This window comes from Saccopteryx bilineata, chromosome 3 (genome assembly GCF_036850765.1).
Source record: "Saccopteryx bilineata isolate mSacBil1 chromosome 3, mSacBil1_pri_phased_curated, whole genome shotgun sequence".
NCBI classification, from domain to species: domain Eukaryota; kingdom Metazoa; phylum Chordata; class Mammalia; order Chiroptera; family Emballonuridae; genus Saccopteryx; species Saccopteryx bilineata.
The window spans coordinates 235,912,500-235,927,818 of NC_089492.1; the positions used below are offsets into that span (position 1 = coordinate 235,912,500).

The 15,319-nt window shown below is 38.9% G+C and overlaps 1 protein-coding gene across 2 annotated transcripts in view; it reads right to left on the reverse strand.

The window, feature by feature from the left end:
- LEPR (leptin receptor) overlaps positions 1-15,319 on the reverse strand; it is a 122,588-nt gene that overhangs the window by 47,985 nt on the left and 59,284 nt on the right. For both annotated transcript variants that reach the window (XM_066268965.1, XM_066268966.1), the window contains exon 4: positions 14,971-15,094. In XM_066268965.1, the coding sequence (XP_066125062.1) occupies positions 14,971-15,094 (124 nt within the window). The remainder of the gene's footprint in view (positions 1-14,970; positions 15,095-15,319) is intronic.

Below are 15,319 nucleotides of genomic sequence, written 5' to 3' on the forward strand. Positions count from 1 at the left end.
AAAATGTCTGACATTAGCACCAAGCTTGAGGAGGGTGGTGATATGTTAGTATACAGTAAAGTGACATAATACCATTTGGAGGTATACTATTAGGCTATAAGTAATGACTTATATTATAAATCCTAAAGTAACCACTAAAATAATAAAACAAGTTATAGCGAATAAGCTAAAATGATCAAGTCAATGGAGTATTACTGTAAAGATAGAAAAATAAATTACTGATATAGAGTAGAGACCATCATCTATATGAACAACCAAATTTCTACAAAGAAAAAAGGCAGTTCTGTGGATAAAGGGTAATCTTTTCAATAAATTGTGCTGAAACAATGGGATATCTATGTTCCGGAGGTGAAGGGGATCCTTTGATCCATACCTCACACCAGATTCAAAACTTACTTCAAAACAGATCAGCAATTCAAACGTAAAGCCTAAGCTATGAAACTTTTAGAATAGAATATGGGAAAATTTTTTGTAGCCTTAGGATACGCAAAAATTTGTCAGCTACAACACCAAAAGCATAATACACAGAGAATGAATTAATAAATTATACTGCTATCAAGATTGAAAAGTTTTATTCTTCAAAAGGTGTTATGAAAAATAACAAAAAGTCAAAATAAGCACGTGAAAAGAAACCCAACATCATTAGTCATTCAGAGAACACAAATTAAAAGCACAATAACTTACTACTATCCACATATTCAAATGGCTAATATTAAAAAGATGAATTTCACCAAGCATTGAAGGAGGGCGCAGAAGAATTAGAATTCTATTGCAATGCTTTGCCTACCACTGTGAACCTAAAAATGAATGAATTAACCTTAAAAAATAATTGTAATTAGCTGGGTAAGGTTACTAACTCAAGGCATAAAGAGTAATAGTATGCAATCAAGACACAGAGAGTTGTTATTTCTGATTTATTAGTGTTTCTTATTTTTTTTATTATAATTTTATTTTTTTAATGGGGTGACATCAATAAATCAGGATACATATGTTCAAAGATAACAAGTCCAGGTTATCTTGTCGTTCAATTATGTTGCATACCCACCACCCAAAGTCAGATTGTCCTCTGTCACCTTCTATCTTGTTTTCTTTGTGCCCCTCCCCACCCCTTTTCCCTCTCCCATTCCCCCCCCCCCCCCCCCCGTAACCACCACACTCTTATCAATGTCTCTTAGTTTCACTATTACGTCCCACCTACGTATGGAATAATATAGTTCCTGGTTTTTTCTGATTTACTTATTTCGCTTCGTATCATGTTATCAAGATCCCACCATTTTGCTGTAAATGTTCCAATGTCATCATTTCTTATGGCTGAGTAGTATTCCATAGTGTATATGTGCCACATCTTCTTTATCCAGTCATCTATTGATGGGCTTTTTGGTTGTTTCCATGTCCTGGCCACTGTGAACAATGCTGCAATAAACATGGGGCTGCATGTGTCTTTACGTATCAATGTTTCTGAGTTTTTGGGATATATACCCAGTAAAGGGATTGCTGGGTCATAAGGTAGTTCTATTTTCAGTTTTTTGAGGAACGACCATACTTTCTTCCATAATGGTTGTACTACTTTACATTCCCACCAACAGTGTATGAGGGTTCCTTTTTCTCCACAGCCTCTCCAACATTTGCTATTACCTGTCTTGCTAATAACAGCTAATCTAACAGGTGTGAGGTGGTATCTCATTGCCGTTTTGATTTGCATTTCTCTAATAGCTAAAGAAGATGAGCATCTTTTCATATATCTGTTGGCCATTTGTATTTCTTCCTGGAAGAAGTGTCTATTCATATCCTCTTCCCATTTTTTTATTGGATTGTTTGTTTGTTTGTTGTTGAGTTTTATGAGTTCTTTGTATATTTTGGATATTAGGCCCTTATCTGAGCTGTTGTTTGAAAACATCATTTCCCATTTAGTTGGCTTTCTGTTTATTTTGTTATCAGTTTCTCTTGCTGAGCAAAAACTTCTTACTCTGATGTAGTCCCATTCATTAATTTTTGCCTTCACTTCTCTTGCCTATGGAGTCAAATTCATAAAATGCTCTTTAAAACCCAGGTCCATGAGTTGAGTACCTATGTCTTCTTCTATGTACTTAATTGTTTCAGGTCTTATGTTTAGATCTTTGATCCATTTTGAGTTAATTTTTGTACAGGGGGAGAGACTGTAGTCCAGTTTCATTCTTTTGCATGTGGCTTTCCAGTTTTCCCAGCACCATTTATTGAAGAGGCTTTCTTTTCTCCATTGTGTGTTGTTGGCCCTTTTATCAAAAATTATTTGACTATATATATGTGGTTTTATTTCTGGACTTTCTATTCTGTTCCATTGGTCTGAGTGTCTATTTTTCTGCCAATACCATGCTGTTTTGATTGTCGTGGCCCTATAATAGAGTTTGAAGTCAGGTATTGTAATGCCCCCAGCTTCATTCTTTTTCTTTAGGATTGCTTTGGCTATTCGGGATTTTTTATAGTTCCATATAAATCTGATGATTTTTTGCTCTATTTCTTTAAAAAATGTCATTGGAAGTTTGATGGGAATTGCATTAAATTTGTATATTGCTTTGGGTAATATAGCCATCTTGATTATATTTATTCTTCCTAGCCAAGAACAAGGTATATTCTTCCATCTCATTATATCTTTTTCGATTTCCCTTAACAATGGTTTATAGTTTTCATTATATAAGTCCTTTACATTCTTTGTTATGTTTATTCCTAAGTATTTTATTTTTTTTGTTGCAATTGTGAAGGGGATTATTCTTTTGAGTTCCTTCTCAGTTGTTTCATTGTTGGCATATAGAAAGGCTATTGACTTCTGTATGTTAATTTTGTATCCTGCGACCTTACTGTATTGGCTTATTGTTTCTAGTAGTCTTTTTGTGGATTCTTTGGGGTTTTCGATGTATAGGATCATATCATCTGCAAAAAGTGATACCTTGACTTCTTCTTTTCCAATATGGATGCCTTTTATTTCTTTGTCTTGTCTGATTGCTCTGGCTAGAACCTCTAGTACCACATTAAATAAGAGTGAAGAGAGTGGACAACCCTGTCTTGTTCCTGATTTAAGGGGGAAAGCCTTCAGTTTAGTGCCATTTAATATGGTGTTAGCTGATGGTTTATCATATATGGCCTTTATCATGTTGAGATATTTTCCTTCTATACCCATTTTGTTGAGAGTCTTAAACATAAAATTGTGTTGTATTTTATCGAAAGCCTTTTCTGCGTCTATTGATAAGATCATGTGGGTTTTTTTCTTTGTTTTGTTGATATGGTGTATTACGTTAACCGTTTTACGTATGTTGAACCATCCTTGAGATTCTGGGATGAATCCCACTTGATCATGATGTATTATTTTTTTAATATGTTGTTGTATTCGATTTGCTAGTATTTTGTTTAGTATTTTAGCATCTGTATTCATTAGAGATATTGGTCTGTAGTTTTCTTTTTTTGTGCCATCCTTGCCTGGTTTTGGTATGAGGGTTATGTTGGCCTCATAAAATGTGTTTGGAAGTATTGCTTCTTCTTCAATTTTTTGGAAGACTTTGTGTAGAATAGGAACCAAGTCTTCTTTAAATGTTTGATAAAATTCGCTGGTATAGCCGTCAGGGCCTGGACTTTTATTTTTGGGGAGGTTTTTAATGGTTTTTTCTATTTCTTCTCTACTGATAGGTCTGTTTAGGCTTTCTGCTTCTTCTTGACTCAGTCTAAGAAGGTTGTATTGTTCTAGGAATTTATCCATTTCTTCTAGGTTGTTGAATTTAGTGGCATAAAGTTTTTTATAGTATTCTACAATAATTCTTTGAATATCTACGGTGTCCGTGGTGATTTCTCCTCTTTCATTTTGGATTTTGTTTATATGAGTTCTTTCTCTTTTTTCCTTGGTAAGTCTTGCCAAGGGTTTGTCAATTTTGTTGATCTTTTCAAAGAACCAGCTCCTTGTTCTATTAGTGTTTCTTATTTAATCTGCTTGGTCCCCTAGTCTAAGTCTTGTTGTAAATGAGAAGATTTAGAGTGGGAGTGTTGGAGGGTGTACCAATGCTTCACTCATCTCTGTCTTGCTTGAGCTATAATCATTCTGTCCATAAACACCAGGTGCCTTCTATCCAAACCACTCTGCTTTTTTAAAAAAACCTTGAGGATAGGGAGAGACTAGTTTTATACCTTGAGGATAGGGAGAGACTAGTTTTATTTGGGGATGATCATTGCCTTCAGAAATGCTGTAGTTCTTTTGGAGGAAAAAACTGTGTGAGAAATATACCAATTAAAACTTCAATGTGGAGAAGTGTTGCTTTAGAAGTCATGCTAACTAACATTCAAATGAGCATTCAGAGATATAAACACATGAAAGAAACAGACTCTAATCTTTCTATACACATCCTACTAGTATTAAATGTTGTGAATTAAGATAAATTTTCATAATTTATCATAGATTTTAGTATTAATTTAGTCCTAAAATAATCATCCAGGAAACAACATTTACAGATGTTTTAATGTGCAAAGCAGTCTACTGGGCACTGTGTAAGGCAGGGGTCCCCAAACTTTTTACACAGGGGGCCAGTTCACTGTCCCTCAGACCGTTGGAGGGCTGGACTATAAAAAAAAACTATGAACAAATCCCTATGCACACTGCACATATCTTATTTTAAAGTAAAAAAACAAAACGGGAACAAATACAATATTTAAAATAAAGAACAAGTAAATTTAAATTAACAAACTGACCAGTATTTCAATGGGAACTATGCTCCTCTCACTGACCACCAATGAAAGAGGTGCCCCCTTCGGAAGTGCAGCGGGGCCGGATAAATGGCCTCAGGGGGCCGCATGTGGCCCAGGGGCTGTAGTTTGGGGACCGCTGGTGTAAGGAATAATATTGTTGTAAAAGCATACTAAATTAACACAGACACTTAAATTCAAGTTCTTCTGTTTCCATATGAGCCATAGAATCTATGACTGTAGACATGGAAGGGTATTGTGTGAGCCTCAGTTTCCTCAATCAGTAAAACAGAGAGAATGCCTGCACCATCTGGCATTAGAAGGCTGTTGTAAATATCAAAGACCATGACATAAAAGTATTTTTGAAAACTTTAAGTGCTATATACCCATAAAATACTGTTTTAATCAGAGGTGGAATGACAGCACTTTCAATTTGATGTAAATCTTTAAACAAAACCAACAAAAAGCAATTTTAAAAAATATCATGCCATACCTTTTACGTGTTTTTCATATATTAAAATAAATGTTTTTATTAAAAGGATATGGAAGAAATTGAATAAATTTTGGTATTTTATGTCAGAAGTTTTGACTGAAAAAGTCCCAAATTTTAAGGAAAAATAGAACTGAACAGAAAAGAAGACATATATTTTCAACTAATATTTTTAAATGATAGAAAAGTCTAGTGATTTTTTAAAAATTTAGAATTACACTCTCTTGATTTAGATGGTTTTGCCAATCCCATCCTTTTCCAAACACAGTGAATATTTGTAGAATAGGGCTGATTACCAATTAGATTAGCTCTTTGGTTTCTCTAACACTTCACTTTTGTGTATTCTATTTACTCAATCTTCACTTTTTTTAAAATTTCAGTATACACAAAGAAAGTAAAAATATATAGCAAATGTTCATAGTAACTATATATAATGACTATACATAACTATATAATATGTATTACAGAAGGTTTCTCCAACCTGCTTGGTTTAAAGTTTAATTATTCTTGACCCTGTGTGACTTCTGGAAATTGTTTAGCTTACAGCTACTGATAATTGTCCTCTTCCCAGAAGTTTTTCTGTATGATATCATGGGCAGATTGGTATTCAGCCAAAGAGTCAAAGGGTCCCCCGTTAAAATTTCTGTGTACTGCCCAGCTTCCAGTACTTTGCTCCATGGATTCAAGCCCCTTCATACTGTCTGAACCTTTACGTATCTCTATCTTCTTGAATCAGTAATATTTCTGGGCTCTGCTTGACTTCCCAGCCCTGCACCATGTTCAGGAAATAGTCTCTAGTTCAGAAAGCCTGAGTAATGTATGACTCACTTTGATTCCTTCTCTCGGGAATCACAGTTCTGTTCTGCTTTTGTCCTATATCTGAAAATAGATGCTTCCTACACTTTATCAAGTTTTCTAGTTGTTGACAGAAGAGGTATATTAGCCCCCAGGCCTTATTATCCCCTCATGACCAGAAGTTACTTTTGTTGACTATTTTTATTAACTTCCGGAGATATAATGTAGTCCAAAACTTGGGTTTCTTTTTCTTTTCTTTTTTTTTTTTCAAGTGAGAGGAGGGGAGATAGAGAAATAGACTCTCACACACACCCTGATCAGGATCCATCCAGCAACCCCCATCTGGGACCATGCTCAAAATTGAGCTATTTTTAGCAACTGAGGTGGAAGATCCACAGAGCCATCCTCAGCACCCGGGACTGACGTGCTTGAATCAGTTGAGCCATGGCTGCGAGAGGGTAGGGAGGGAGGGAGGGAGGGAGGGAGAGAGAGAGAGAGAGAGAGAGAGAGAGAAGGGGGAGGGGAGGGGAGGGGTGGAGAAGCAGATGAGCGCTTCTCTTGTGTGCCCTGACCAGCAATCGAACTCAAGACATCCACACACCAGGCCAATGCTCTACCGCTGAGCCAACTGGCCAAGGCCAAAACTTGGTTTTCTTTAAAGAGACTAGTAAAATGGAGTGGTTACTTGATGAAAATGTGTGATCGGGGAACCCATGTTTTAAATGGGAATTATTAGAGCATATCTATCAGCTGAGAGGAAAACTTGACAATGAAGAAAGAGAGAGGATCACTGCAAGAAAAGAGTTCTTGAGTAGGCAACATGAGATGGCACTCAAAACCCATGAGAAAGAGTTCACTTTAGACAAAACACAGAGACATCACCCACAATTAAGAAGGAAACTGCATGGGCATTAACAGGAGCAGGCTGAAATATCTTTATGAAAGCCATCATAAGAGACCCTCCCCCCTGCTCCTTTTTCCCTGGTGAAAAATCAAAAGCAAGGTCATCTCTCTGGCTTTCTCTAAGGAAATCTAGCTGCAATGTTGTAAGGTGTTCTATGGGAAATTCTACGTGACAAGGAACTAAAGAGGACCTTCAGTTATAGCCAGCAAGGAGCTGAGGCCCTCAATCCAGTAACTTGTGAGGAACTTGGAAGCCCAAGGAGGGAGCTTGGAAACAGATCCTCCTCAAGTTAAACCTTAAAATAACTGCAGTCCTAGTGGACATCTTCATTGGAAACGTGTAAAAGACCTTGAGGTTGATGTACCTGGATTCCTGACCCACAGAAACTGTGAGATGACAATGTTTGTTGTTTTAAGCCACTAAATTTTAGACAATCCATTATATAGCATAGATAACCATGGCAACTATTGGTACCTGGAAGTGGGATGCTGCCATAATAAATAAAAATATGAAAGTAGCTTTAGAACCAGAAGATGGACAGAGGCTGGAGGGAGTTGGGAGAAGTATAATACAGAAAGCCTAAATTGCTTCACACATAATTTTAGTAAAACTTTGGATTTTGTGACACTGTTCATGAGGGAGGGCATGAAAAGGAAGCAAGAATCGTGTTATTAGAAACAAAAGGAACAGGATCTTTCTGGTGTAGTGATAGACAGCTAAGTTAGTATATCTGTGGTTGGGTGGACAGCACAGAATGTGCCTCCTGAACTATGTAATCTACTTCAACTTCCAAGCGATCACTGAAGGTGCCTCTTAGTTTCTTCTCACTGCAGAAGGAGAATGTACCCTGAAGAAAGGGCTGTGAAACAGAAGGAGCCAGGACTTGGAAACTGTGAAATGCCCAGCCTCTCTAGATGGCAAACGATGTTAAAATTAAGAAATGACTTCTCAGCAAAATCAAAAGAAGACAGAGAAGAGCTTATCTCTAAGAGATCTGAGGACTTTTATTTTATGGAGTGAACCCAGTGCTGGGATTCAGCAGATTTGCACCGGTTCGGCAGAACCGATACCTAATTTTTGGTTGAGTATGGTGAACTAGTTGGTTGTTAAAATGGCGCTTGTAATCAGGGTTCTCTCTAAGGTGGGCACCTGGGCAGCCGCCCAATGTGGAAATCACAAATTTACATTCCTTTTCTTTTTTAACGTTCATCTGCGCAACAGCGTTTTCTAAGCGCCCTTAGGAATGTTCATTCTGTTCATAGGTGAAAAAAATTGCAAGCGAGGATGCCAATCAAGAAGCAATGTGGAAACAGCTTAAATAACAGTTTTATTATTTTCCCCAGGTATTATTTAATATTTTTCATTAATATTTTATAACATAATCTAGTTTTGTGTACCTCTTTTATTGTTCTTATTTAAGTATTAAAGGCATGGAATAAAAAACTACCTTTTGGTATATCTTTTTTTATACTTAAAGTGGTCATTAAGAGAACCAGTTGTTAAGTTATTTGAATCCCACCACTGAGTGGACCCCAATAAGATTCACAGGAGGCTGTATGGTCTCAGGAGGAAATGACAGTAAAAGGAGCACTGCTAGCTCAGGCTGAAAGATGACAGAAGGAAGCAAAGCCACTGGACTTCCTACATTGTACTGACAAGAGGCATGCTGAGAAAACTCCTCAGCTGCAGAGATGTGCCACCTGTCATGAAAAAGGGAGGGTGATGCCTACGGCAGAATGCGGCACCCAGAAGGCAGAGCCTCGAAACATGGAGTATTACTCCTGAAGCTGAGGTAATAGAGGGAGTAAGCTTAATCTGAGAGGTGGAGGAAGAGTGGGTCAAAGTGTGGGATCCATGAAACTGAGATTATAGAAAGGGCACACTTATCATTAATGGCAAGGTCTAGAGTGTATCCGTGAGAATGAGTTAATTAGGTCAGGTAAAAAAATAAATAAACAAGAATAGCAAAAAGAAAGCATTCAAGAAATGGAAGCTCATTCACTAGTGAAGAGCCCAAGTAAACTAGGTGTTAGCAGTTACAAAGTCCAGATTCTCTGGGTGACCCTTGCTTAGTCATCCACATTGATCTGTCATCATTCTCCAGCTTCTTAACCCAACCACACTTAAGTTTTCAAGTCGGCAAATGTCTGTATGTGCCTCTGGGCCTTTGCAAATGCTCTTCACTCTGTCTGGCTCATTCTTCTCTGCCCCCTCAGGATCTTAGCACATACTTGTAGTATGTTTCCATATGTCCCTGTCTTTATTATGCCACAGCATTTTCAAACTTTATTATGCCCTTTGTCTTTACTATTAGCTCCAGGGGGGCAAAGGCTGTGTCTGAGTTTTAACTTTGTTCCCCACACTCAACTCAGTGTCTGATGTACACAGTAGGCCCCTCATAAAGGAAAAAAGAGACTTCAATTCTAAGTCTAAGAAAAAAGTTTTAAATCAGCCCCAAAATAGCACTTTTCTCTGGTATCTCTACTTCAGAATCTCTAACAAACATTAATATCTGAGCTCAAACAATGCTTTCCCTTAAGGAACAGAGTTATAGAGTTTTAAATCTCTTATAAACTTTAGGTGTTAGTTCCTTTTTAAAGTATAATTTTTTACACGTGGAAGCATTTGAAACCTCACTCTTGTGAATTCCCTAATGTCTAGAGATGGTGATTTTGATTTAAAAGTTTCTATAGTAAACAACATTGTGGATTTCTCTTCCCTGGAGGTCTCATTTTTTGTACTGGCCAGCTCTTCCTTCTGATCTGAAGAGTTTTACTTAAATTACTTGGAGCTATACTGCCCAAAGATGTGCACAAAATTAGAATTAAAGACAGAAACAGTATGTGATAATTGGTAAAATATACATATTAACCAAATCGTACAAAAGATAGAACAATTAATGTGGGGGGAAAAGAGAGAATGTTTCTCAAATTGAATGCACTTATGACTGGTTTTCCTGAATTAATATTTTTAGAAGTCTGAGTTCAAAATAAAAACAGATAAAAAGAATCTGCTAAACTCATCATATGAGCAAGTTTTGAAAAATCTAGTTAATTTATCATAATTTTTTTTTTCATTTTTCTGGGTCCTACCATTTAGAGAAATAGACCATTGGCTACTCAGATAATGCAAGTTAAAATTCTGAGCTATAGCTAAATTACTATGCAATTTTATAATACTCTGATATATTCATACAGAATATCTTTTTCAGAAAGTGCATTACTCAAGACATAACTGCAGTCTACACATAATAAAATTTAAATCCTTACACGTGGTCACAGAGCTTTAAAACTGAGCACGCTGTCCTAGCCTGCTGATAATATTTGAAATTCTCTTGAATGGGCACCCAGTGAGTTTTTTATCATTGTCCAAAGTATTTAGGTCACTGTTGGAATGAACTACATTGCAAAAGAATTCTTTTCCCTGAGTTAAAATCTGTTTTACCCAATAAAGCAGGAAACCTGCTGCTCCAAACTTCAAACATATCTTCATCCTATAGTACCTCTTTTATTCTCCCAATTCTCAGGAGACAAGGTGAGCCTTCTTCATTTTAATACCAACCCTCTACCTGTGCTCTTTTTCTGGAACTTGCCTATTCATACATCTTCAATAGGCCCCTTTCTATCATATCTTCAACTATTCTCTCCCTGCTGGGTCCTTTTTTATAGACTAGAAATAAGCTCATTCTTTCCTAAGCTTTAAATGTCCACCCTTAGCCCTGCATGACCCATATTCCTCCACCTTCCCCACTTTACAATCTCAGCTCTGCTTGTTGAGCCTCTAGAGATTTATAGTTCAGTCACTTCCACTGTGGACATTTCTCTAGGTGCCCTGGTTGTCCAGCACCAGAGAGGGAAATCTACCCTTTTATGAAACACTGGCAGCTAGGGTTCTTACCAATTAGACACTCCATTCAGGACACTGGCCCTAAGGAGCACTGCACAGAGAAGTGGGAACTAGCCCTGGCCGGTTGGCTCAGTGGCAGAGTGTGGGCCCCACATGTTGATATCCCGGGTTCGATTCCCGGCCAGGGTACACAGGAGAAGTGCCCATCTGCTTCTCCACCCCTCCTCTACCATCTCTCTCTCTCTCTCTCTCTCTCTCTCTCTCTCTCTCTCTTCTCCTCCCCTCCTACAGCCATGGCTCTGGAGTGAGTTGGCCCTGGGCACTGAGAATGGCCTCATGGAGCAACAGAGCAAGGGCCCCAGATGGGCAGATCATTGCCCCCTAGTCAGTGGATTTGACGGGTGGAGGGGCATATGTGGGAGTCTGTATCTGCCTCCCTTTCTCTCACTAAATTTTTTTTTAAAAAAGGGTAGGAACTAGCAGGGCTTCTAGATTCCTCAGGGGTAGCATCTAGCGACCAGCATTTAGATGTGGAAACAATTACCACAGAGACATTCAATTTCCAGAGGTGGCAGCAAGGGTACCCTAGGCTACTGGGGTGACTAAGAATTAGCTCAACATAAGTTATAAATATAATCAAATAAAAAATGAGGATGATGTCAGTAAATCATATTTTCTTCCTTTTTTGTATATATTAACTGTGTTTTGTACACAAAATGCAAAGAGTAACTAATTTTTTACTTTTACACATTAAGTGGTTTCCTCTGAATTGTCTCCTTCCCCTATCATTTCACATGTGGATTCTTGTTGGTGTTAACTTTACAATTTAGTGTTTTGTTTACAGAATACTCGTTTAGGTGGGACTGTGTCTGAATGGAAAGCGAAATTTATATTGTCAAGATATCATTACTTTAAATGTTGCCCAGAAATGGGTACAATGACAATTGGCACATAGCAGCTCCCCATTTAAGTGTTTCCTTTTGTTCAGAATGTAGTTGCATCTTATTAAGTGAAAGCATGAAGCTATAGGGAAGTTGTAGTTCAACTATATGTACAGAGGTGTGTGTAGATGCCATGCAGCCAGTGTGAGTCATGCTGGTGATGAAGCTCTTCCCTCTCAGCTTCAAACTCACCTTCTATGCTACTCTCCTTTCCCAAGCTGTGGCTGGAACTCAGCACAACTCCTGGATTCTGATTAATTTCTACCCATAGGGGGCGCTAGGAGACTAGAAAGCTAACGGAGGAACAAGGGACTTGATCCTTCTGGCTTTGCTTCTCATTCATCACCCCTAACAAACAGTCTTCACTGGGTAACAGCAGCTGATTTCAGTAACCGGGTTTTTTTTCCCCCCACATGCTCACAACCAACCATAGCATGCCTCCTCAGAGACCCTTCAACACCAGCCATCTACCATCCCCTCCTCAGGTATGTGTATTCCAGCTCTGCAAGGTTCCTTCGGTACGAACTCCTCGGACGTCAGCTCTTCAGGATCCTTCCTCCAAGCTTCCCTTGGTTCTGGCTACCTCTCTTTCCATTCCCTGAAGCAGCTTTGGCCAAAGGCCCCATTACTTCCACACTGCCAAATCAACATACTATTCAGACCTTATTATACCTTTTTGTCTAGGCAATATTATTTCTTCATCAATAATTTTTGGTTCATTAAAACATTTTTTGGGGGGAAGGGGGTAAATAGACAAAAATTCCTTAGAAAGTATTGTAGCTAATAATGGTTGAGGCCAGGCAGATTTGCACTGAATTTGAGCAGACAGTGGAACTGCGGAGCTGGAAAACATCAGGCCATACGTGTTTATTAGAGGCTCACAAAGTCAGGCAAGTGAATAAACAAAAAAGGGAAAGAGCTAATAAACAAAGGAAAACCTGCTTTTCACAGTGAAGGAAGGGAGCAGGAAAACCACACCTTGCAGTGGCGGGAGAGCGCGCTGGGAGAATCGCCCTGAAGGCGAGCACCCACAGGCTATCCACAGGTGGTGCTGCCACATGCTCACACGCTACTCAGGCAAAGGGCTTGCGGCAGTAAACCAGCAAGCAAGGCTAACACAGCTGTTTTCCCCACAGCCGTATTGATTCAACAAATAATTTTAAAGCATTTGTGTGAAATATTTCCAGGGAGTTCATTTCCAGAGTTAGGAATGCTGTTAAGTATAGCAAATGCTATGTGTGTACATTTAGTAAGTGGCAGTTCTGGGTTGATGCTAGAGAATTTAAATTTCTGAGAAGTTTCCAGATGACACTGATCTGCTTCTCAGTACTATCTACTCACACATTTTTTATTTAATTAGCTTTTATTCATCCCTGAAGACTCAACTCAGGTGCCTCCTTCCTTAGGAAACCTTCGCGCCTTCCTTCCCTCACCAGCTGTACAGGACATCCTCATCCAAGCTGCGTCGCCATGCCCGTGTTCCCACGGCTTCAGGTGCTGGACAGATAGACACCAGTAACCACTACAACTGAAACCCTGTGCATATCTCTCCCAACCGCTAGCCTGCAAGCCCTCAAGGACAGAGATCATACTGTTCTTTTTTTTTTTCTTTGTGACACCTTTAAGTTTCCTTTTAACCTTTTCTTATGGTAAAACACGCACAACATAAAATTTACCATTTTGAGTGCACAATTCAGTGACATTACGTACATTCACATTGTTGGGTAATTATTACCACCATCCAACTTCAGAACTATTTACATTTTCCCAAATCAAAACTCTGCACACACTTAAACAAGAACTCCCCACAACTCCTACCCCTAGTTTCTGGTAACCATCATTCTGGTTTTTGTCTCTATTCATCTTTATATGTGATGGTTTCTAACACATTGCCTCTTTTTTTTTTTTTTTTTTTTTTGTATTTTTCTGAAGCTGGAAATGGGGAGAGGCAGTCAGACAGACTCCCGCATGCATCCGACCGGGATCCACCCGGGATCCACGCCCACCAGGGACGAAGCTCTGCCCACCAGGGGGCGATGCTCTGCCCCTCCGGGGCGTCGCTCTGCCGCAACCAGAGCCACTCTAGTGCCTGGGGCAGAGGCCAGGGAGCCATCCCCAGCGCCCGGGCCATCTTTGCTCCAATGGAGCCTTGGCTGCGGGAGGGGAAGAGAGAGACAGAGAGGAAGGAGGGGGGGTGGAGAAGCAAATGGGCGCTTCTCCTATGTGCCCTGGCCAGGAATTGAACCTGGGTCCCCCGCACGCCAGGCCGACGCTCTACCGCTGAGCCAACCGGCCAGGGCCACATTGCCTCTTAATGGCATAATCTCACTAACTGCAGACTGAAGAAGGTAAGGCTTTCTCAAGCATCAGATAAAAGAACAAATGAGAAATAATTTTAAAGAGTTAAAATTCACATAGAAATGATAAGTATTGCCTGGCTGGTGATGGCATGGTGACTAGAGCATTGACCTGCAACACTGAGGTCCCCGGTTCAAAACCCCGACGTCACCAGCTTGAGCACAGGCTTGGCAGCTTGAGGGTGGGGTTGCTGGCTTGAGCATGGGATCATCCACATGATCCCAAGGACACTGGCTTGAACCCAGAGGTCACTGGCTTGAGCCCAAGATCACTGCATTGAGCAAGGGGTTACTGGCTCGGCTTAAGCTCCCTGGTTAAGGTACACATGAGATGTAATCAATGAACAAGTAAAGTGAAGCAACTACAAGTTTATGCTTCTCATTTCTTTCCTCTCCCTCCCCCCCCCGTCTCTCTCTCCTTCTAAAATCAAGGAAAAAGAAAAGAAATGGTATGTATTATCATTGGAATTATTAGAAAATTTGAATGATTTATTAGCTGTTAGAATTATAAGTAAATGGCTGTTTGAAACCACTGTCTTGGTTCTCTACTTAGCACAAATAAATATTAATCACCTATATTTTTAAGATAATAATAAAGAAAGAAATCTACCTGAAAAAGATACAAAACTAAAATTTTACATCTTCCACTCAAATATATAAGACCCCTAAATTGATTTCACACTTTTTTTCAGAATATATGCCCATTCGTAACAGCAATGTCTTGCCACCCGAATCAAAAGGAGGAGGAATGAGAAAACCTAATGGAAAAGAGGCAGTATAAAAAGATAAATAAATTGCCTTCTAGAAATCTACATAGACGTAAAAGGAAATGCAGGGATAGAAGAGGTTCCACAATCCAATTCTGTGTAAGAGCAATCTTGCCTTTTTTTTTTAATGTATCATAAAAATGTACAAATTAATTTATTTGGTACTTACAGAACATATAAAAGATGAACCTTAAGGTCATAATTCTTGAAAGAATTCTTAAATAAAGGCTCTATGTAACAGATGAGCAATTTCAGGTCCTCTTTCATCCAGCACTGTATGTTCCAGTTTGCACCTGAATTAAAAACAAACTACTTTAAATCTGAAAAACATTCTGAACAACTCACCGAAAGAGAAGAGCTAAATTAAATTTAGCAGTGTTCTGATAGAACTTGCATCACCCATTCGGAGAGGGAAGAAAAACAGGCTATGTCTAGTGGTATGTGTGCTGAAGTCACTCAGTCCTTTTGGCCTTCAGTTTCCTTTTTTGGTAAAGTGAAATAATTAAATTCAGTTATTG